The 21,706-nt window shown below is 50.2% G+C and overlaps 1 protein-coding gene across 7 annotated transcripts in view; it reads right to left on the bottom strand.

Annotated features, from left to right (window-relative positions):
• Nucleotides 1-21,706, bottom strand: part of GATAD2A (GATA zinc finger domain containing 2A) — a 105,012-nt gene that overhangs the window by 6,419 nt on the left and 76,887 nt on the right. For 4 of the 7 annotated variants that reach the window (XM_043587170.1, XM_043587171.1, XM_043587172.1 and 1 more), the window contains 8 exons: nt 8,859-8,991; nt 8,601-8,732; nt 7,003-7,092; nt 6,259-6,390; nt 5,924-6,091; nt 4,041-4,320; nt 782-1,080; nt 27-101 (listed from right to left, as the gene is read on the bottom strand). In XM_043587170.1, coding sequence (XP_043443105.1) covers nt 27-101; nt 782-1,080; nt 4,041-4,320; nt 5,924-6,091; nt 6,259-6,390; nt 7,003-7,092; nt 8,601-8,732; nt 8,859-8,991 — 1,309 coding nt within the window. The remainder of the gene's footprint in view (nt 1-26; nt 102-781; nt 1,081-4,040; nt 4,321-5,923; nt 6,092-6,258; nt 6,391-7,002; nt 7,093-8,600; nt 8,733-8,858; nt 8,992-21,706) is intronic. The other 3 variants (XM_043587174.1, XM_043587176.1, XM_043587177.1) reach the window with 3 other exon arrangements.

The following is a 21,706-nucleotide window of genomic DNA, read 5'->3' as shown; positions in this document are numbered from 1 at the left end:
GGGGCTCCCGGCACCGCAGTTCTGACCTGTAGCACAGCCCCGTTACTCCAGTCGCGGGCCTCTCCTGAGCGGAACGCCAACTTACGCCGGGGTTTTATGACCTACACAAACGGGGGGGAGGGGGGGGGTTGAAACCGAGGTCAGCACCATCCACAGGCCGGCCTAGGGTGACCTAGAGTGACCAAAGGGCAGCAGCTGTGGCCGCATGAGGCCAAGTCCCCATGGGACAGGCTGTTTCCCGAGGGCAGCACAGCCACCCACTACATAGGGATCTTGAGAAGATGTATTTATTAGTGAATTACAAATGACTTCCAAGGACACAAAAAGTTGCCAACGGGGTGCTTTGGGTCTATAAGGGGTGGGAAAGCAAAGCATTAAAAAAAAAAAGCAGCCAAAAAACTTGATTTCAAACTTGCTTCTCTCCTTAATTTAGCTAGAACATTTCTTCCAAATGCCCCTTTTGCATCTCAATGTGGCTTTCAGAAAAGTCGTTTTAGACAAGAAGTACTTGTCAGCTGGAACACTGCAAGTGAAAGCTACAAAATCTAAAGAAACTGCAAATTAGTATTTTCACCACCAAAGGCCACCATTAAATGCAATTTAGACACACAGTTAACAACCAGGCAGATGACTGCCCAGTGTGAGACAGAATGTCGGAACATCTTGCTTGCTAGCAACAACTCCCAGCCAAGGGAACAAGGCCCCTCTCCTAGAGGCAAGGCCGCCCAGCCCATGATCCCAGGCCTCAGGGCCGCAGCTCTGGCTCCCTAAGGACTCTCACCTGCTTTAGTGCGGGGTGTGGGGCAGTGGCAGGCTCAGCCTTGGCCTGTGCGGGGGCGGCACCCTGCTGTAGGAGGCGCTGCTCGATCTCCTGCTCCTGCTGCAGCGCCTTCACAAAGGCAGCCTTCAGTCGGCTGGTGTGCTCTACCTTGAGTGCCTTCTTCTGGTTGGATGCCATGCAGTTCTCACACATAATGGCACCACCCTTCTCCTCCCGCCAGCGGCACGTGAAGTCCGTCTTGCACTGCGCACACATGTAGGGCTCCCGGGACAGAACAACAGCGGCTGACATCCTGCCTGCTGCAGGGAGAGACAGGTGGGTTCACGTCAGAGGAACAGGATGCCAGAGTCAGAGCCCCTACCATCCCAGGGCAGAATGAGGACACATGACAGATCTAGAGCAGTGCCCTGGGCTGCATGGCCCAGCTGGCATCAGGAACCAAAATCCCAAGTCGACAATGTCTGTTTGGCACACACATACCGGGTGCTGTGTGTGGACACTAGGCCAGCCATGGGGAAGGTTTGCCAATAGAAGGGAATTTGAGAAGCTTTGGAAAATGCCATGGATCAGGTACACTGGGTACCAATTCTCAAGAACATCAATGCTCTCAGATTGGCTCCTTCCAGTTGCCTTTCCCACCCTCAGTGCAACATTAAATTTCAGGGATGGAGGTTTTTCCAACCCTCCCACACCTCATCAGTGAAAAGGAAATGGTAACCCCCCACCTCCAGGTCCCACCTCGCTGTGATGGGCAAGTCAAATAAGGACCAATCATCCAGCAAGTACTCATGCTGACAAGTATCCTACCCAGTGTCTTGTGCATATACAAAGGTGTTCAATTCTCACAATAACCTCCTAACAGAGCACCCTAGTCCACTAAAGGTTTTTCTGAGGAGAAAACCGAGGCTGAGGAGATGAAGTGACTTGCAGAGTCACACACCAGTCAGCAGCAGGGCCAGGACTCATACCTGCTGCCCAGGTGAGAGCACACAACTGCTCTGGGTCCTTGGCCCCCTTTTCTGAGATGGGAACGTGGCATCCCCTCGGTTGGCCATAGGAAGGGTGACTGGGGAAAGCCAGGTAAAGTGCATGCTCAGGCATGGGATCAAAATTATTTTTGCCATCCAAAGTGAAGGGGTACTTTTGGCATTTTACAACTATCTTTTTGTGTCTAGTACTCAAGGGCTTAACTTCCTTTTAACATCAGAGACCATGCTGCTGAGAGACCCTTGGCCTGCCCAAACTGCCCCAAATGCTGAGGGGCTGTGCAGGATCAGACTGGGGAAGCCCCTCACCCCACAGAGCAGATGAGATGTCACCAGATCCAGCCACCCAGGGTCTACTTCAGGCCCCCAGCCCCAGGCCCTCACCTGCAGCTAACATGCTCTGGTGAAAAGAGCACATCCCCTTCCAAACATCCAAGCCTGGAGGACAAGGTACCTTCTCCTAGGCAGCTGTGGTGGGCATGAATGGCACCAGAGTGGAGACGCCGGTATGAGGCTGCACACAGCCAACCAGACGGAGGCTCTGTGAGGTATCAGGAGACACCTCAAATAGGGCTCAGAGCTTCCTCCCACACTTAGGACCAGTTTTGGGCAATACGAGAGGGATACTGACTCCTGATGAGAGAACAGGTAGAGAAAAGGCTGATCTGGGAGAGGAGGTCCCCAGGGCAGATGGCTGCAGATGGACGGGCATTGTGTCCTGACTTGGGTCTCCCACCCACCCATCCTGCACTGGCCTCGCAGCAGCTCTTTTGCCAATAACACTCCATCATAAAGACATCAAAGGGATCCAAACACATCCAAGCCATGTGACAGCTCATACCTTTCCCTGCTGAGCCTGGCTCTGGGGCCCCTTGACAAGTAGAGTCTACCACCCCCATTTTACAGAAGCCAATGTTGGTTGGGCCTTTGTGGTCTCCTACTCTCAACCTGACTCATGGTCAATCCTTGATATGGCCCTGTGGTTGGGGACTGTTTTAAGAGCAATGGGGTTGGGTAGGTGGGTGGGGTGTAGTAAGGAGGCTACAAGTAAATCTGAGGTGGCCGCCTGGGTGTTCTCTGCCCTGGGTCTGGTCCTGCCTACATATGGAGGGCTCTGCCTCTCAAAGGCACTGAATACAACACCTGAGGAGGAAATTCTGTGATATGCTGACTAATGAGGGAGAAGAAAGCACTCCCGCCAACACCCTGACAGCAAGCAGGCACTACGGGGGTCACAGCTCCCTGTTATACACACCTGCCTCCCTCCCTCTCTGCAGAAGCAAGCAGGCAGAAGGTGCTTTTCCTCTGTACGGGCCCCAATTACGGTCGCCCCAGAGTCTGTGCCCTGGGAGCAGTCGGCATGTACTAAGGGACAATTCAAGGTATGTGGTCTAAAGCCTACTGAGCCCTTCCTTGCCCTGGACTGGTTATGGCTCCACCTTCTCCTCAGCTCTGAGCATTTGCTGAGATCACATAGGGAGAGGATTCAGGCTGGCTGCCCAAATAAAGTTACCACAAATCAATCTCAGAACAAGAACATCTTCACATCAGCATCTGGTAGAGGCCTCCCAAGGGCCAATATCTGGTTTCCCACCTCCATTTCCAGTGTTACTTTTGATCACTAACTGATATATGCCCTTTTATCCCTAAAACCTACCATGAAGGGGTGCTTTCCAAACTGTTTCCAAGGAGGATGTTCAAGGGAATCTGGCCCAGACATAGGTGTCCCTCTCCCACCTTGGGGGCTCAGAGCACTCAAGGCTCTGGAAAGTTCTAGCCTGAGAGCCCTATCTGGAAGCAAAGCCTGTCAACTTCCTGCAGACGTTTCTCCTCACCCTCTTCTGCCTGCCCCAACGTCACAGAGATGTTGGGGAATGATTCTCACCCCCTCAGACCATGTGTGCAGGGCCTCAGGCTTCCTCAGGGCCCAGCTCTCAGAGGCAGCCTCAACAAGAGAAGAAAGGTGACTGTCATGTGTTTAAGAAGTTATCTAAGGTGACAAATGGTGGCTTCATTTATTGTGGTGAACACTGATTAATGCATAAAACTATTAAATCACTATAATGTATACCTGAAACTAATGTAACATTGTATGTCAAGTATACTTCAAAAATAAGTATTTTTAAAAATGCAAGAACTAAAACAAGCAAAAAAGTAATCTAAGCCTCGCAGCAAGCAGAACTGATATTCTAACACATGCTGTGCATTCAAAACAACCTACGTAAGAGAAACTTCAGTGGCAAGAGATGAAAATGGCCCCAAAGCCCACTCACCTTGCGTCTCCAGCAGGTTCTGCACCACTTCCTCCAGGCCGACCAAGTAGATGAATTCGTTATTGGCAGCGCTGGGCAGGAAGTTCATCTCTGGGGCAGGGGGCTTGGGAGGGGGGATTTCAAGCAGCGTCTTCTCTAGCTGTTTGCGCAGCGCAAGCTTGGCAGCTGCTTGACGACTGGCTGGAGAATCCGCAGAGGTGACCACAGAGGCCACGCTGGTGGGGGTGGAGTTCGCCTGAGCAGAGGTGACTGTTGTCCCTTTCAGCGATGCTGGGGAAGGCTTTGGGAGATAACAACCTGATCAGTGTGCTGGGGGTGCCTGACCCCACAGCCCAGGATGGTATCATTAGCTGCACTGTCTTTAAGACAGTAACTCTGAGCTTCCTGACATCGGCAAGCAACAGGCAAAGCAGCGTTAAACTCATCACTCTATGAGATTGACCAATCCTGCAAACATACTTGAGGTTTAGCTGATATCCAATAAACTACATGCATTTAAAGTCTGTAATTTGCTGTGTTTTGCCATGAGGAAACCCATGAAACCAAAACCACGACTAGGGCAGTGGGCACCCCCACTCAGGCAACACAGTCACTGTCCTGTCACTATGGCCTAGCAGCCCTCCTCCCAGCACAGGGCTAGGTGACCTCCTTCATTACAGCAGTACGGCAGTGGATCACTAGAACACTGGTGGCATTTCCTTCATGAGCATCTTTGTGTGTGCTTATCTGGAGACTAATGTTTTACTCAGCTCATGTATCCTCATTGGGGTTTCAGGGGAGACCGGCTTCTGGACCAATCCCTGCCCCTTCCCCCTCTTGATCTTTGGTGCTCCTGCACTACTTTTCTTGCCTTCATCCGGATCCCAGTGGCCAATGCTCCGTTTTCTCCTTGCTCTAGTTCACCCAGCCCCCAACCTTGTCGAGCGCTTTCCTCAAAACTCTGAGTTGACCTCATCAGTGCCCTTCTGGAAATCTAAGGAAAGCAGCATACACCACCCCCAGGAAAATAGACATACCCAACAACTTGCACACAACACATCACAGGACCCAGGGAGCCTACGATGCTATCCCAGGACCACTCTCACAGAGTTGAGCAAGCCTCCCAACAGAGAGGAAGCCAGCCATCATAGCACACTGGCCTGGCCTGACTTCAGAGAAGGCAGGGATGCTGCCCAGAGCTCTGTTGGCCGGGGTCTTATTTGAGGGAGGCAGACAAAGATGCACCACACCATAGGAGGAAGAGAAGCTAACACACCCATCAGCAAAAGCCACTGTAGACCCAGTAATTTATCTGTCAATAAAGCTCTTGCTTCCAGCCTACCCACCCACCCTGATCCCATCTTCTTGGCTCTGCTGGGTGGAAACAGACCCACCCCATCTCAGAGGCTCTATACAAGAGGTGAAGGGACTCATGGCTAAGAATAGATGTGCCGGTGCTGTGAGGACATTTGTAGACATGCTCCCTCATGTGCTCATGCTGACAGGGAGGAGGGTGGGGAAGGCTATGGTGCTCCGCATCTAACTCCAGGCCTATCAGATTCTTCACCTGGCCTCATCCATCCCCCAAAACATGCTGAGTCCCATACGCAACCTGAATCTTCCCCCCACCACTCAGCTCTGCACCTCTCCCCCTCTCAATAGCTACCCACCTCTGCTAGACCACAGTTCTGAACACAGGACTCCTGCTCGTGACTTTCATACTGTGACAGGTCCCAAGGAACTCTAGTCTAAACCTCCATGGGGTATACAAGGCCTTGCCTGGTTCTGAGTGGGCAGGCCACACCATACCACTCCAGTGACAAGACTATGCCCCAGGACTGTGGGCCCTTGATGTGTTGTGTCTGTAGGGCATGTGCCCCATCCTGACTCAGCACAGCCCTCACCTGTGGGATGTTGACGAGCAGACTGGTGTTGGGGACATTGGCGACACGGATGAGGCCCTGCTGGATGATCCTCTGTCCCTGAATTTGCACACTGGGCACAGAGGCCCGAGGGGCCAGGAGGAGCGGTGGCGGCCCCGTGCTGGAATGTTGTCTGATGTTGTGGATTTGCTGTGGGGTGGGATAGGGGATAAGAGGGTAAGAGGGACGATGGAGGGAGGGAAGATTTGGGCCCCAGAGCCCCCAACCTGATGACTGGGAAGGGTTGTTCTTGTGAGGTGGTTGGTTGGTTGGAGCTGCTTGGACACTCTTGCATCCTAAAAGCACGCCCTGCTCACCTGAGCCCCCCTGACGAGTGGGGGCATGACGACCTGTGAGCTCGCCTGTGGCCCCAGCTTGGAGGACACCTGCTGTCCGCCGCGGACCAGGGGTGGTGGGATGACACTGCCAGGCATTCTTGTCGAAGAGGTCTGTCAACGGCACCGAACCCCAGGTTTTACATGGTTTTTTTTTTTTTAAACAAACAGGTTTGCTGTTTTGTAAACGTACACACTTGTTTTAAAAGGCAGGGGGGGAAGCACTAAAATGTCTATTCTAGGCACAAGAAAACAAGGAACATGGACTCTGACAAGAGCTGTGCAGACTGGGCTCACTCAAAAGTGAATTGCACCAACAAGGTAGCATATTTTCACACACAGCAGGTGTCCAGCCAACCCAGGCTGGGTGTCACTTGCATGCTGGTCTGAGCTGGGGGCTCAGGCCTGTTTGAGGGAAGGTGGGCCCCTGTCTAGACCTAGATCTCATGTCTGAGAGTAGGAGCTCTACCCATTTCATCCTATGGACAGAGGAGGTCCTGCTGCATCCCACAACCACCCTTGGGAGTGTCAAAATGAAAGGAGCCTGCTCTGCCTAAATCTTGGTTCTTCTCCAGTTTTGCCAGGAGTCCTCCCAGCAGTGACTATTTATTCATGATGTCAACAGTGGCCTAAGTTTGGGCCTCACTCAAATCTAATCAGAAGGAATGGGCAGCCTTTCACAGGAACTGGATCAGGACTGCCCAGGATCACAGAGGGAACACTGACCTGAAGGGATGGCTTGCCAGAAGGAATGTTCTGGGTGCCCCGCACAAGCGGGGGAGGGGTGGTCACGGCACTCCCAGCAGAGCCTGTGGGCTGCAAGAGAGCAGGACATGTGAGAGATGAGGGAGTCGTCAGTCCTGCTCCCCTCACACATAATCCAGACAGAGGAAAATTGGTTTTCTTCCTCTTCCAAAAGCATCAGTCTCTCAAAGGTTCTGCTTCCAGTCTGTTTACGTCTGTAGCAGGAACTGACATGTCTGAAATGGGCAGGGGAGGAATGTTCCAGCCCCCCTCACCCCTGGGGACGCTTGGCATCTTTTGTGGTTCAAGAGCAGGTTCTGGCTTCCTGGGGATATAAGGGCTGGCAGTGGTGACTGAGCCAAAGGGCCCAGACCTGGATAGACTAATCCCAACCTCGGTGAGAAAACACTGAGTCCAGGCACTTCTTAAAGTAACATATTCCACTAGAGAAGGGACAGTGACAGACTTGGTTCACTTCATCGAGACTTAAACAGCTGACAAGAAAACAAGTAATAAGCAGGGCTCTGTCCACTGGGAGATTAACAGATGTCAGGCCATGTCCACTAATTGACTATGTGCAAGTGGGAGCTCAAGCAAAGCCTTAAGTCAGACCAATGAGTATCCTCCTGTCCTGTTCCCTTAAGAAGACATGTGTTCCACATACTGTCAGCTCATAATGCCCAAGACACATTTACTTTCTAGCTTACTGATAAAATGGTTGAAGTAAATAGAAGGGTAGCTTAAAAAAACCCAAGAATACAAACTTGACCTTGGCCTACACAGTAAGCTGCATTAAGAAGCAGCATAAGGATGGGGAACCTGGGTGGCTCAGTCAGTTAAGCGTCCGACTTCAGCTCGGGTCATGATCTCCCAAGTTTGTGAGTTCAAGCCCCATGTCGGGCTCTGTGCTGACAGCTCAGAAACTGGAGCCTGCTTCCAATTCTGTGTCTCCGTCTCTCTCTGCCCCTCCCTGACTCACGCTGTATCTCTCTCTGCTTCAAAAATTAATAAACATTAAAAAAAATTTTTTTAAGAGGCAGCATAAGGAACCTCAGACCCCAGGGGAGATAGCAAGAGCAGAAGCCCTAGGACCGAAACTCTGGGGCCTGGGCAGCACTTGGCATGCCCCTGTAGCATTAGGGAATCTGTCCACAAAACCATGGTAGCCACTGATGCCCAGCATGGCCATCCACAGGGCAGAAGGCCTCTCTGTAAATGGGCTTGTGACAGTTCTCAATCCAGAAATGTTCTTCTAACAGCTTCAAAGACATCTGTTTTCTTAAGGCTTATAATCTATAAGGAGTAAGTTTTACATACTCAGATTGAGAATATTCTAGACCAAAATGCACTGTAATATCCTTTTACTCTGACATCGTTTTCGCTAAATCCAAAATTCAAACTTGAGACTGCAAATTTCCACTTCAGATCTTGACCCTCACACCCCTGAGAAAACCTGTTCACCCATGACCAGCCGCTCCAGCTCCTGGTACTGAGGTGGGCCAAGGTAATGATTGTGAACTTCTGTCCCCTGTTCTAAATGGCTCTTGTTGGCCTTGAGGAGAGAACAGATGCACACACACCTTCTGGGTGGTGGTTTCCTTTTGTATTTGACTCTGCCGCAACTTTTTTAATAAAACAAGTTTTGCTTCTTCTAATCTTAACTCTTCTTTCAGTTGCTTAATCATCCTTTCTCGTTCTTCAGGACTGCTTTTCTGTAAGGGCAAGAGAACAAGGGTTGAGGGGGAGGGCCACAGACAGGGAGCACAAGCCCCATGTCACCAGGTCCGTTTCAAGGTGTTGTCAGGCAGGGTCATCCCCCAATACAGGGACAAGCTCACCATGAGGGCCTCAGTACTGGTCTCCTTCAAGGCCTCCTTCGTCAGCCCGTTCACCCTTGGGCTTGCGGGCTGCTCATTGTCGGAGAGCACGATCACATCAGGAGAGGGGGCTCTCCTCTCAGACTTCATGTCACTGTGAAGCAGGGATAGCAGGTTGTTACCAGATTGCCTGGACACTGCCAGACACCGTTCCCCAGAGCCCAGAACCTATACACCACAGATGCACAAATTTAGTCACAGCATAGAGGTGGAGAGCATGGCTGTCCTGCTCACCTTCCCAAGTCTCTTCTCCTTGGGTGTCCTCCCTACCGTACACCCAAATTGACTTCTCTCACTGCACTCACCATAAGGCACCCAAGCCCACAGCTAGGCCTCTAGCTAGGACCATTCTTGGTTGCCCACCTCTGTGTACCCAGAGCCAAGGACAAGCTGGTGTGTTCAAGGGTGATACGGCCATTTTGGAAAACACCAAAGCTTCCTTCTCTACCATGTGGTTCAGTGTTGGATAAAAACACTCAGCCCTTGATCCTGGGGCTGAGGCAGGGTCTTGGCCTATTGTTGGGGCTCCTGTGTGTTGGTGTGACAGTGTCTAAGCCTCTACTGTGTCGCAGAGTCCACACACAAGGTCCCAGAGACAGTGCTTGCCCCCCACCAAGCATCTCCGTTTTGGCCAAATGTGAACTTTCCCTTAAAACCTGGCCTCCACTTGTGATGAAAAGGATCTGATCCTTCCTTTCGTCAGTGGGAAAACCAGTGGAGGACCAAACACACCCACTAGGTGGCACTGTGACCCAGAGAACAAACTGATGAAGTTAATTGGGAAGAAGAGAGCTCTAAGTTGTCCCACTCCTCCTACCAGACCCCGAAGGAGAGACAGAGTTATAGAAGGAGAATTAGTACTTTAATAGCCCAATGAGCTGCCTTTTTCATTCCTGGAATGAGCTGTCTTTAGGGATGGACGGGCTCAGAGGACCAAATCCCAAGGGTTCATGTCCACCTCTGGACCCTTATCCCCATCCCCTAGAGTTCTCCCCCTGTTCCTCCTAAAGGGTCACATGGTGGTTACACCTCAATACTCCTAACCTTGATCGGATTTAACCAGTGTAGCTGTTGACTGAACTCTCACAAGAGATCAGGGGAGTGGGCTAAAAGGTGCTATTTCAAGGTATACAGTCTCCTCATTGGGGTTATCAACCCACATTCTCAAGTCCAGAAACTGGTTGGCTGTTTATAAAGTAACTCAGAACATCACATTGGACCTCACCAAACCAAAGACCAATGCAATTTGGGAACCACCACTCATCTGTGTGTCTGCGGACTCCCCAATCTGCCCAAGATCAACTCTCAAGGTGACCTCGGGACTCCAGTTCCATTTTCTCTGGATGCATCCACAGATATTGAGGGGCAGTGCAAGGCCCTAGCATAGGAGCTGTGGCCACTGGTCCCAGCTCAGGTGGGCTCCCAGGTGCCTTTGTGCAGACAGAGCAGCAACCCAGACAGAACCATGTTTAGAGTTGCAGAGTGCAGGCAATTCTTCCAGAGCAAGAGTGCACAGAGATCATGGCAATCACTTTTTATCATCTTATTGGGGGCATGCAGTTTTCTAAAGGTGAGAGGTCCAATAAAACTCAAATTTGCCTAAGGGAAGAGGGCAGGGTGAGGGACCAAGACCATCTGGAGGCTGAAGCTCCCTGAGATGGCCACTCTGACCACAGCACTCCCAGGTCTCATATTGGCCTGAGACTAATCAATAACTCATCCAAGAGATGACGTCACCCCACCCCCATCAATGATCACTCAGCATCCCAGCAGCCAGCAGGGAGTGAACTTCCTGTATGCTAATCATCCACCAAAAAGTCATGTGACAAAGGCATTTCCCTCCGTGGTCATGTGACCCTTTTAACTGTGCCTTCCAACATGAAAACCATGGCAACAGCCAGTTCTAACCGGTTCGTGACACGCAGCCTTCATTTTGAGAAGTGAGGTAGGGTTCAGGTGCTGTCAGAAAATGGAGGCAACCCAGCTCACCCCGGGGCTGCCCAGCTGCAGGAACTTCATATGTGGCACCAGCCCACAGGGAGCTGTTGGTGTATTACAGGGATCAGGGTTACCTCTTCCAAACACAGAGAGGCCACCAGCCCCTCTAGTTTCCAACATGGAAAACTTTGCTGAACTCAATTTTTAAAGTAAAGGTGTTTCAAAAGTCTCAGTACTTTATCAGAGTGTGCTTTTAATTCAGGAAAAAGAACACCCCTTTGACACAGGCTGAAAATTACTATGGCCATTCTTTAAAAAAAAAAATTGTTTTAAATTACAAAAACATTTAGGCAGAAGAACAAAAGCAGAGGAAATCTAGCCCAACATTGCCAGGGAAATGGCATTGTGGCCAGGTACGCTGTTCTACTGCTTTTAGTCCATGGTAGCCGCCTGAGCACGAAATTTATTTGGGAGCCATATGATTTCTGGGCAAATCTAATAAGCCCATTCTGCCCATCTTGGGAGTCATGATCAAAAGAGATTTTATGTGACCTATGAAAATCCCTGGAAGCAGACCAGGCTATTATCAGCAAAAACAGTCTCACCACCTTCTCCTCTATATGTCAGCCCTGGCTAAAGAAACACAAAAGTTCTGTTACTTACTTGAATCTTCCATCAAGTTTCCTAGAGAGAAGGCAAGGATTATAATCTTATCTCAAGACAGATCCCATGTCCTCAGCACCAGGGTACCATCCCAGTAGTCAGCACAAGGTTAATATTTAGTGTCCCCCTTAGCCTGTGCCAGGGGAAGCAGTCTCATCAAGAGAACACAGAAACTGTGCTTGGCAGCTCTGACCTTTGTTATTCTCTGAACAGGCATGCCTGATGTAGGGTCTGACTGTGGGAAAGGGGACACTTCATTCATTCATCCACTCGTATTTACTGAAAACCCACCTAAGAAAGCAGATGCTATGCCAAGCAATGAGGATAAATCCCCGGATAAAAGGTAGTTTTATCCTCAGGATCCACCAGGAGGAACAGAACCCCCAGGAGGAGGAAGGGCAAGCAGGGCCCAAGAAATGGACCACCACTTGCCTAGGCTCACTGAACAGCAGGGACAGCTTCACTGGAGCTCGAAGAAATACAGTATCTTGTTACCCCAAAGACCTGCTCCATCACAGCCTACATTTCACAAGATCCCCAAGATTCTTGCACACACTAGAGAAGCTGGGGAGGACTGTAAACAAAACAAGGCCTCAGGACAACAAACTCCTCCTCAGTGCCCACTTGAAGAGACAGGTATAGTCAGCTACAACCATTCCCTACCAGAACTCTCCCCTACTCTCCTCATCTTTTGGGCCTGGCTAGGTGGGGAAAGGCAGGTAACTATTAGCTGTGTTTAAGAGCTGGGTAGGGGGCTTTGCTAGACCTAGCACCAGCCTCACTCACTCTTGCAAATATTCACTTTGGCTCCACCTGACCCTCCTTCAGTTGTGTTCCTCCACTGGAGCCCATTCACACCTCCCAGGCCAAACTTATCCACTGCCTTTTCCAGCTCCCAGCCCCTATAAACCCCAGCTCCTACTCACAGATACATGGTGCTGTGGGTTCTTCCTGCCTTCACGATCAGTCCCTTCATGGAATGTCCCTCCACCAAACTCCTGAGGCCCCCTTGTGAGCCTCAATGCACACTTCAACACACATTTCAAACCATGTACCCTCCGAAAGGTCCCTGGCTGGCCCAATCCTCCAACATGCCAGCCCTGGGAGCATGATCAGCACTCCCCTAGTCCACTCATGCATGCCTGGGGAAGCCTTAGCTATGCTTGGTACTATTCATCCTGGGGGCAGAGCCCAGGACAGAATTCTGGGGTTCCACTGAAAGGCAGCACAGGCCTGAGCAGAGGCTTCCTTGCTGGTAGCCAGCTTACTCACCCTCACTCCAGCAAATTAGTCCAAGGAAAGTGACTTCACCTTTCTACTAGGTCAACTCACCATCCTACAGCCTCCCAGGGTAACAATGTTACTGTCTGACAAGCAGGTTTCCCCACTGCTAGCTGGGACTGGAAGCCATCATAGGCACAGCAGCCATGGCCCCCCAGCCCCACTTGGAGCCTGTCTCCACGAGGCCGAGGCACTTCAGCTCCCAATGAGGACCAAGATATTCCCAGGGTGACCCAACACGCAAAGGGCAAGAGTGAGGGAGGGGTCCAGCCCTGATGTGACACCATGGCCCCAGGAAAGGGGGTGATGCCCCCTACCTCCACAGAGCCAGAGGGGCAGGAACCTCTCTCTCTAGTGCCACACTCACTGGCTGGGAGTTGGGGACAGGCAATAGGGCCTCCTCCAAAGCCTGTGGCTGCACTCATGAAAGCTCACCATAAATAGGCACTATGAACCAAGCCTGCACACTGGGGACTTCCCCCACAAAGCCACCCGAGTTTCACTTGGTTCTACCTCTTGTAAGTGAAGACCCGGGGCAGGACATTTCCCTCCCTGTGCCTCCTAAAAGGACCAGGACAGGAATTCCTGCCCTGCTGACCCTCAGGATTGCTGGTGAGGTGAGATCTCACTGCCGAGGCTCGGACACCCTATGAACCCATCAGGGAGGTTCAGGCTCCAATCTTTCCTAAACAGTAAGGAGCTGCTTGCCATGAATGCAAGCTTGGCACACAGCAGACAACTAGCCATTGAGGGTTAACACTCAAATATTCTCAAACCCAGAAAGGGCAGCAATGTGTCTGTTCTGTGAACTGCTCTGTCACAGCAGCTGGTGCAGGGCCTGGCACAGTAGGTGCTCAGGCAACGCGGCTGGTGGGCATGCCCACCTTACTCTTCCTTAGCACCTGGTTCCAGGATGAAGTCTGTGAGCTCATGAGGAATCCAGTGATGCCTGTAGACTGACTGATGTGGGCGGCTCTTTCCACATGCACAGATGCCACGTTGCTAAAGGATGTGCAAATTCACTTAAAAGGATTTCTGAATTCTGTGTCGTCATGTCTTTTCAAGCAATAGGTCTTGGAAGTCCAACTCCTAACTTGTGAGTCAGGACTTTGGTGACTGTTAAGAAGGAGCCTTACTACTCACAGTCAACAAAACCATGTACAGAAGACCACACCTCTCCATGCTCACACACCCTTCCAGTCCTATCTCTAGGATCTGGGCTGGTTTTGTGGCTCACTCTCTGACCTACAGGAATGCAGAGGAAACAATGCTACAAGCTTTTGTGGCAAGGACACAGAAGCCTTGCAGTTTCCGCTTAGCCCCTCAGAATGCATGCTCCAGTAGGATCTGACCGTACTGAGGATGCCAACCTAGCTGTATGGATGGAGGGTCAACAGACACACAGAGATGGGGCCAGCTATCCTAATGAGTGACAATGCCACTGGGGACATCCAGTCTGGCTGACACAGGACTGCAAGGAGGAGAGCCCAAGAAGCAGTACCTAGCTAGGACCAACCAACAAGCAGACATGACAAGACAATGCTACACTAATGCATCTATACCTTAAACAATTAAGCTAACGGGGCTGATAGCCCAGCTCTGCCCTCCCCAGGGAACCAGCCCACACCATTATAACTCCATATTCTTTCTCAGACTGTCCCCAACAAGGAGACCCATTCTAGAAATTACCCTGGGACAAAGCAGGGAGAAAGAAGGTGGAAAAGAAAAGGTTTACCTAAGCAGTCACCCCTGCTGAACTTTAAAGCACTCCCAAAAGTTGGGGGCGGGGGGCAGTTCTCTGAACATGGAAGACCATGGCAGATGCAGACTTGAGATGATATGGAAGCACAGCTCCAGAAAGACCTAAGACACCAGAGTGGCTCAAAAAAGGAAATCAACAGAGTGTCCCATAGGAGAGGAGAGGGCCATCTGTGGGTCTGGGAGCCACCATAGCTTAAGCACTGCATTGAGTGGTGTGAATCAAAGCCAGAAAGCAATTCCACATGCTTAATCTAATGAGTATCCCCTTTCCAGAAACACTTCTAGAAAAATCCTACGAGAGAAAGATGGTTACCACAAGTTCCCAGGTTAGTCCTACCACCTCAAAACATTTCACTGGCAGATCCTGCACATGCCTCTGGGATCTTTCATGGCCATCTGGACATGGGACTGCTCATTAGGACCCCACAACACCCCACCCTGCTTTCCCAAGGGGCACAGTTCACTAAGGGACACTTGATGCGATTAAAGAGGGAACTCTGTTGCACACAGATACGGGCTGTGCCCCAAAGCTAAGGACTTGCCTGCCCAAGGGATGGTAGGCGCTGACGGGTGCCTGGTCCCCTCCCCAGACCCTCAGGGCCCTGGAGCCCACCTGCTTCCTGCCTGCCCTGGCCCCTCTTCAACTCCCTGGACTCCCTTTTTGGCATCCATTACCATTTCTTCCAGCCCTGTAACTTGACACTCTGTTGGCTGGGATGTCAAGAGAAAAGCCCAGAGTCTGCTTTATAGGGGCTGGGAAGTCAGAACATATTTTGCTTCTTGGCCACAGAGGCCATGGAGGTGAGCAGCTGGGGATGAGAGTTTTGAAATCCAGCCATCATTCTTTCTGGAGATTTCAGGTCCAGTTACCACTCTGGGAATCCATTATGGTGCACCCTGCAACAGCTACAGCTGAGCATCTCAGGAGAAAGAGAAGGAGCTCCTGGAATCGGGCTCTGGCCCTGCAAGCCCAACCCCCCTCCAGGACCCCCAGCACAGAGGAGAGCAGTCCCAAGGTGCATGGCCAGAGCAGAGGAGTGTTGTGCTGTTATGTTAGCAAGGCCAGGAAGCATTCAGCCTGTCCTGCTGGGGCTCCTTCTAGGAACATACGAGCCCCCGAAGTCACAGCCTGGCCAGAGAGGCCCAGATGACTTCACTATAACTGGAGTTAGCAATAGGGGCCAGTTTTAGGGGTGTGGAGAGTCACTAAGGGCTATAGACACAGGGCAAGGATGGGTTAAAGAAAGCACTCCTTGGGGAGAGAAGCTAATAGTGGCTCCACATAAAGACCCCAACACCAAATGGCAATGGGGCAGCCTGGAGGGTTGGCATCCACCCAAGGAGGTCACTGCAGCCTAACTCTGCCAGCAGCCACATGTCTAGCCAGGATCTGACACCACTAGAAGTCTAAATCCAATTCAGTATGCTCTGCTCAGAAATTTGGGAAGGGGCACTTCTTACAAATGACCACAGTCATAGAACTGAAAGGCTGACCTATGTTAGGTTTGGAAAATCACCCAGGACATTTGCTGACCCTCTACGATGGCCATCTCCGTGCCAACCACCAAGATGTAATCTTATAATCTGTGTACTCCTCTCAACTGACTGACTGTCACCCCATTCAGGCAAGTCTGAAAGGTGTGACTTCTTGAGGTCACACACCTATGGCGGCAGATAACCTGGGCCCACACTAGGCCCAGGTTTCTGTGGACCCTTGGTAATCCTGCCCAATTCTGGGACACCGAAGGCTGTGCATTGCACAGGGACCGAGGCCCCCACCACAGATCAGAACAGTTGCATGCCCGTGGCCTAAAGGGCTCAATGACACCCCAGAAAAAGAAGCAGTCACAGCATGGGAGAGGATGGGTTTCACATGACTGTCAACTCTGACACCTCTAACTCAGATTATCAAATATCATTTTTGGACTAGTTTAAAGAAGAATATGTTTTTATTTATACTTAGGATCCTGGACAAGCCAGCAGCATCCACATGCCGAGTCTCTGAGGTGAGAAAGAGAGAACAGTGTGACAACATGGATGTGGCCCTTAGACTGACTGGGCTAAAACTCTTACCTGCCTAGGAAATGAGCCGGGGGGGGGGGGGGGGGTGGATGCAGTACTCAGGTATCCAGACTCCCAAAGGGCCCAGGGCCTGGGAGAATGAGGAAAAAGGAACAGGGGACCCTAGACGCCACAGCACCAACACTGGCGTTCCCTCCTTCCTCCAGTCACTGGACCCACATGCCAGACCAACCTTCCTCCAGGTACGAACACAAAGAGAACCTAGGAGCACTCTGCAGCATGGAGGGAATCCCTACATCACATAAACCCAAACACATCTCCTGGCATGCCAGCTCCTTCACCACCTCACAGCAAGAGAAAACTCACCTGTGTGCAGATGAAAACCACCCCTGAGAAATAAACATTGCTTTCCAGCTTGGAGCAACTACAAATTTTTGTGATAAATGGAAAGTGCTTGCTTTTGCCTGAAAGTTTATTGCCCCCTTAAAAAATCTGTGTTTCAAACAGCTGGATCCTCTCCCACCTTTCCCTGGCAAATCTCAACTTGTTCTCTCAGCACAGCTCTGGTGCTTCCCACACCCCACCAGATCTGCTCCAGCTGCTGTAAGTGCAGCAGGACCATGGGAGGCTGGGCTTACCTCTGCAGCTATGGGGGCTCCACTCAATCACCAAACCTCAATGACCCTCAGTTCCTTCATTTGCAGAATGGGATTCTGTTGACCTCCAGGGAATGTTGTAAAATGTAAAAGGCACAAAAAGTGCACCTAGTCCACAAATGACAGCCTCACTTCTCTTCCCCATCCTTGCTGAATGTGACGTGGACAGACAGAACAGTTCCCATCACCTTTGCAGCTATAATTTAGCTCTGAATTGACTCATCAGGTCACCTGCCTGCAGTCAGAAGTCCCTGGGAAAAAGGTTCCACACTGAGGGCTTCTCTTCCTTCTACTGTCTGACTCCAGCAGGCCATTAACCACTGCTGCCTGAGATGTGAGCACACTGCTCTGGTGGATGTCCTGGTCTCTGCCCATGCCAGATGACCTATCCCCAGCCCACCTAAGCAACTCTGCATTGAACTGGGCTCTGCCAGGTCGTTTTCATTGTAACACTGAGACAACTGCCTTTTTCACCAAATTAGGACAGTAGAGCCAAATTGCCAGGATTCAGTGACATCATACTGTAGGCAAAGCCCTGAATGAAGTACAAGCTATTGACTTTATTTAACTTCAACCCTGGAGTATGTACCTTTTCAATTTTTTTTTTTTTTTTTTTTTTTTTTTTTTTTTGAGAGAGCATGAGTGAGTGAGAGGCAGAGGGAGGGAGAAGGGAGCGAGCGAGCACGGGGTGTGAAGCCCAGAGTGGGGCTCGAGCTCACCCGAAGTGGGACTTGAGCTCACCCCAGGTGGGGCTCAAACTCATGAACCGTGAGATCATGACCTGAGCCGAAGTCGGACACTTAATCGACCGAGCCACCCAGGTGCCCAAGTACGTACCTTTTTAATACTCTGTGTCAAGATAAAGCACTCCTGCTGTGTACCAAATGACAGCCATCCAGAAGAAAAGCATGTGTATGAGCACTCACAATGCATGAAGGAAAGACTGACAGACACATTGTGGTTATTTAGACTTTTGAGTGTTTGGCAGACATTTCCCCCAAAATGGTTAAAGCAAAGCCTGTTTCTTCTAGGAAACAACCGACAGCATTTGTTGCCAATGATAAAAGTCCAAGCTTCCAACAAACAAAATGTAGAATTCTGGAAAATTTGTGTTTGCTTCCATGAGCCCAAGAAGTCAGATATTAGCTAATCTGATTTTGTGATATTGAATAATGCAATGTATTATTTCAAAGGTCTCTATAACTCTGTAAACTACTATTTTCTAATGTTTCATGGTATTACAAACTCAAACATGAGTAAAAGATCACTCAGGGGGAGAAGTCACAAATCACCGAGGCAGAAGAATCCCGAATAATTTGTGCAGCTGCTCTGCTCTTCGGGAGGTGTGTGTATGTGTGACTCTTCACCCCTCAGGTGTGAGCTGCACCTGGTGACTTCCTTCCAAGGAGTCCAACATAGAAAGAGAGAAGAGAGTAACTTTACAGTGGAGATACCTGACAGATGCCATGTCAACCAGGTGATTAAGGTCAACATCACAGTGAAAAGTCAAGATGATGGCATGTGCTGTAGAGACAATATGGCAAGAAGAGTACTGCACCTCTGTGGTCCTCTCCAAACCCATCAACCCAGGCCAACAATGAAAAAACACCAGACATATCACAACTAAAGGATTTCCCACAACACACCTGACCAGTCCTCTTCAAAACTGTTGAGGTCATCAAAAATAAGAAAGTCTGAGAAACTCTCAGCCCAGATGAGTCTAAGGAGACATGATGACCAAATCCAGGACACGATTAAGAAATATTTTCAAATTTCCAGCACAGCAAATGGCCAAGAGATATTTTTCACATAACCAAGATGGAAAGGGGGTTGCACCAATGCTTTCAGCAAGGCATTGCCAAGGTTTCCCATGGCAAGGGCTAGTGTGAGCAAAGGCTCCTGAGTGGAGTCCTCCTGACACATCATGGCCCATATGGCTGTCACTTGCTGCCAAAGTTGTGTTCTGAAAAGTGAGACACGCTAAAAATTTCACAGAACTCACCCAACAGATTCGCCATAATTTCCCTATAAAATCTATTCAATTATAAGCCAACAAAATTTGGCCCTGTTTATGGCCTTAAAAGCAGCAACTGTAGGAGCGCCTGGCTGGTTTAGTAGGTGGAGCATGCGACTCTTGGTCTTGGGATTGTGAGTTCTAGACCCACACTGACTTTTGAGATTGCTCAAAAATAAAATCTTAAAAAAAAAAAAAAAAGGTGGGGGGTAGTGGTAACTGTACAGGCTCTGCAGTTACCCAATTCACAGTGAACTTGGCACCATTTAGGGCAGCCTAGACACCCTGCATATGCAGATGGGGAGGCCAAGCCCAGACTTCCCTCGGAGGTCAGTCAGGTGCCCCAGGCTCCTAATGCCAGGACACTAGGGGTGGTGTCCATTCTCATACCCCATTCCCTTCCTACCTCCATTCTCCAGGTAAAGGCATTTCCCTCCCTCCCTCCTCCAGACATGTTTACCTCCACCATCACAATCAGGTGTCCCACAAGCTTCTGGGCTATACCCAGGCCCAGAGCACATCAACTCTCTCCCCTCCAGAAGGTGTGTCCCATGGCTCATCGTTCCCACCAGACAACCTGGCCCTGCTCCCACTGCCATTGTGGGCCTTCTCAGGCCCTCTCACCAAACCCAGTGCCTCCAAGGACTTGGAGCCCCTAAGCACCCCAATTTCTGGTGTGTGAGCTCCATAAAATGTGCTACCCAGACCACTCTTTCCCACACTGCCCACGGACACTGCAAGTCCTCTTGAAGGAGGGAACAGTGGATACCTGGACTTGTTCCCTTTAGAGAGTGTGGCTGTGTTAAAGTTGCTTCTGAATGCTATCAGGCCCTGCACTAGGGAACTCTGCATGTCACCAGGTCTTAGTCCCACTAAGATCCAAATAAAGCTTTTCAATGTGGTTATTTACATCAGGACTATTTTTATGATTTAAGCTCTAAAAATAAGCAGTCTTATGGCTTGGGACCCAAGGAAAGGGATTAGTAACGTCTGGTATGTCTCCTCTCTCCACCCAACAGACACTCCCTACCTCCTCTCCCATCCCACCCCCAGGCAGGCCCCTCTCACCAACATCTAGGCTGCTTTGGCCACTTCAGTGTCTCTGAAGGCAACTGACCTTGCCTAGCCACTGTGTCACCACCTTTTTCCCACAGAGGTCTGTGACCATTCACCTGCCTTCCTTTCCCTCATTATTGGACAACTCTAAGTCCCAAGACGTCTTCCTATCAGCACTGTGACACACCTTACTAGACCACACTGGGAGCTTCCGAAGCTTAAGAACGACCAGCCTCACATCAGAGAAGACAGTGAGCTTCACCAGGGTAGAGTGAATGGTCCCGGGCCACATGGGGATGTGAATGGAATGAAGCTGCTGGACGCCAATTCTTTTTCCACCACCTGCTACTCCCCTTGGGCTCACAAATTATAATTCACATGCTCATCTCTTTGACAGAAAGAAAACCACCTTGGAAATCTCTTACCACTGGGTCAGCTCTCCTTTTCTTCCAGGCGCTTTCTGCTGAGAAAAGTCTTCTCAAGGTGGACTCCTGGTTGCCCCACCTGGAGTCACACAGGCCCTTGGGAGGTCCCAGGCATTTACCCCTGTTTTTTACCTATTCTACACAGGGCCCTCTTCATCCCACTGTTTCACCAGGCTAGGTGGCTGGGAGGGACAGGACAGGATCCCTCAGGCCAGTGTGCTTGCCACCCCCACCATCTAGGTTTGTTATGGTTTTGGTACAAACAGTTCTCAATACAGCACAGAATTGGCTGCAAGATACAAAACAAAGCACATGAAAGCAGTTTTAAGTGGCATAGTGGAGGGCTGGTAAGAGCCCTCACATATCTGCGCAGGTAAAACATTTAAATGACCTGCTACAGCAGCTAAGGCACCAGTTAAAGGATGAGGAATCTGTCAGGTGACAAACAAAGCACTAGCAGGAATATGTGCTGAAGAGGTATCAGAAACTTCAACTGCAGAATTAAACCAAATAATTTCAAAATAAAATGACCTGCTTAATCTATAATTCTGCTTAACTCACATGTCTGAAGAGCCCCTGATTGCTAAAGGAGGAGTCTTGACAGGCGTTTACCTCACTGACTGTACACAGTGGCCTTCTGGTTCCTGTCAGGACCATCACATCCCTAAGAAGGCAGGCACCGTCCAGTGAGAAAGGGACAGCCCTTCATGACTAGAGGAAGGTATTGTATATGTGCTGCCAAAGCGAGCACTAGAGGAAGGTATTGTAAAGGCAAGGGGTAGGTGGCTCCTTACCTCTTATCAGGCTGGCTTACACTAGGCCCCATGTGAACTAAGTCTCTTTGGGAGTTAGAAAGAGGACATCCAGAGTCTGTCACTCTGATACCCCAGCATTACCTAATGATTTTTAGAAGTACAGGTGAACCCCTCAAATTTCAATAATTTCAAACCTAGGATAAGATATAGTCCAGAATAAAGGCATGTGGACAAAAAG

The sequence above is a fragment of the Prionailurus bengalensis genome, chromosome A2 (assembly GCF_016509475.1).
Source record: "Prionailurus bengalensis isolate Pbe53 chromosome A2, Fcat_Pben_1.1_paternal_pri, whole genome shotgun sequence".
Taxonomy (NCBI): domain Eukaryota; kingdom Metazoa; phylum Chordata; class Mammalia; order Carnivora; family Felidae; genus Prionailurus; species Prionailurus bengalensis.
The sequence above is the reverse complement of the archived record's forward strand: the minus strand, read 5'-3'. Positions and strand labels throughout refer to the sequence as shown.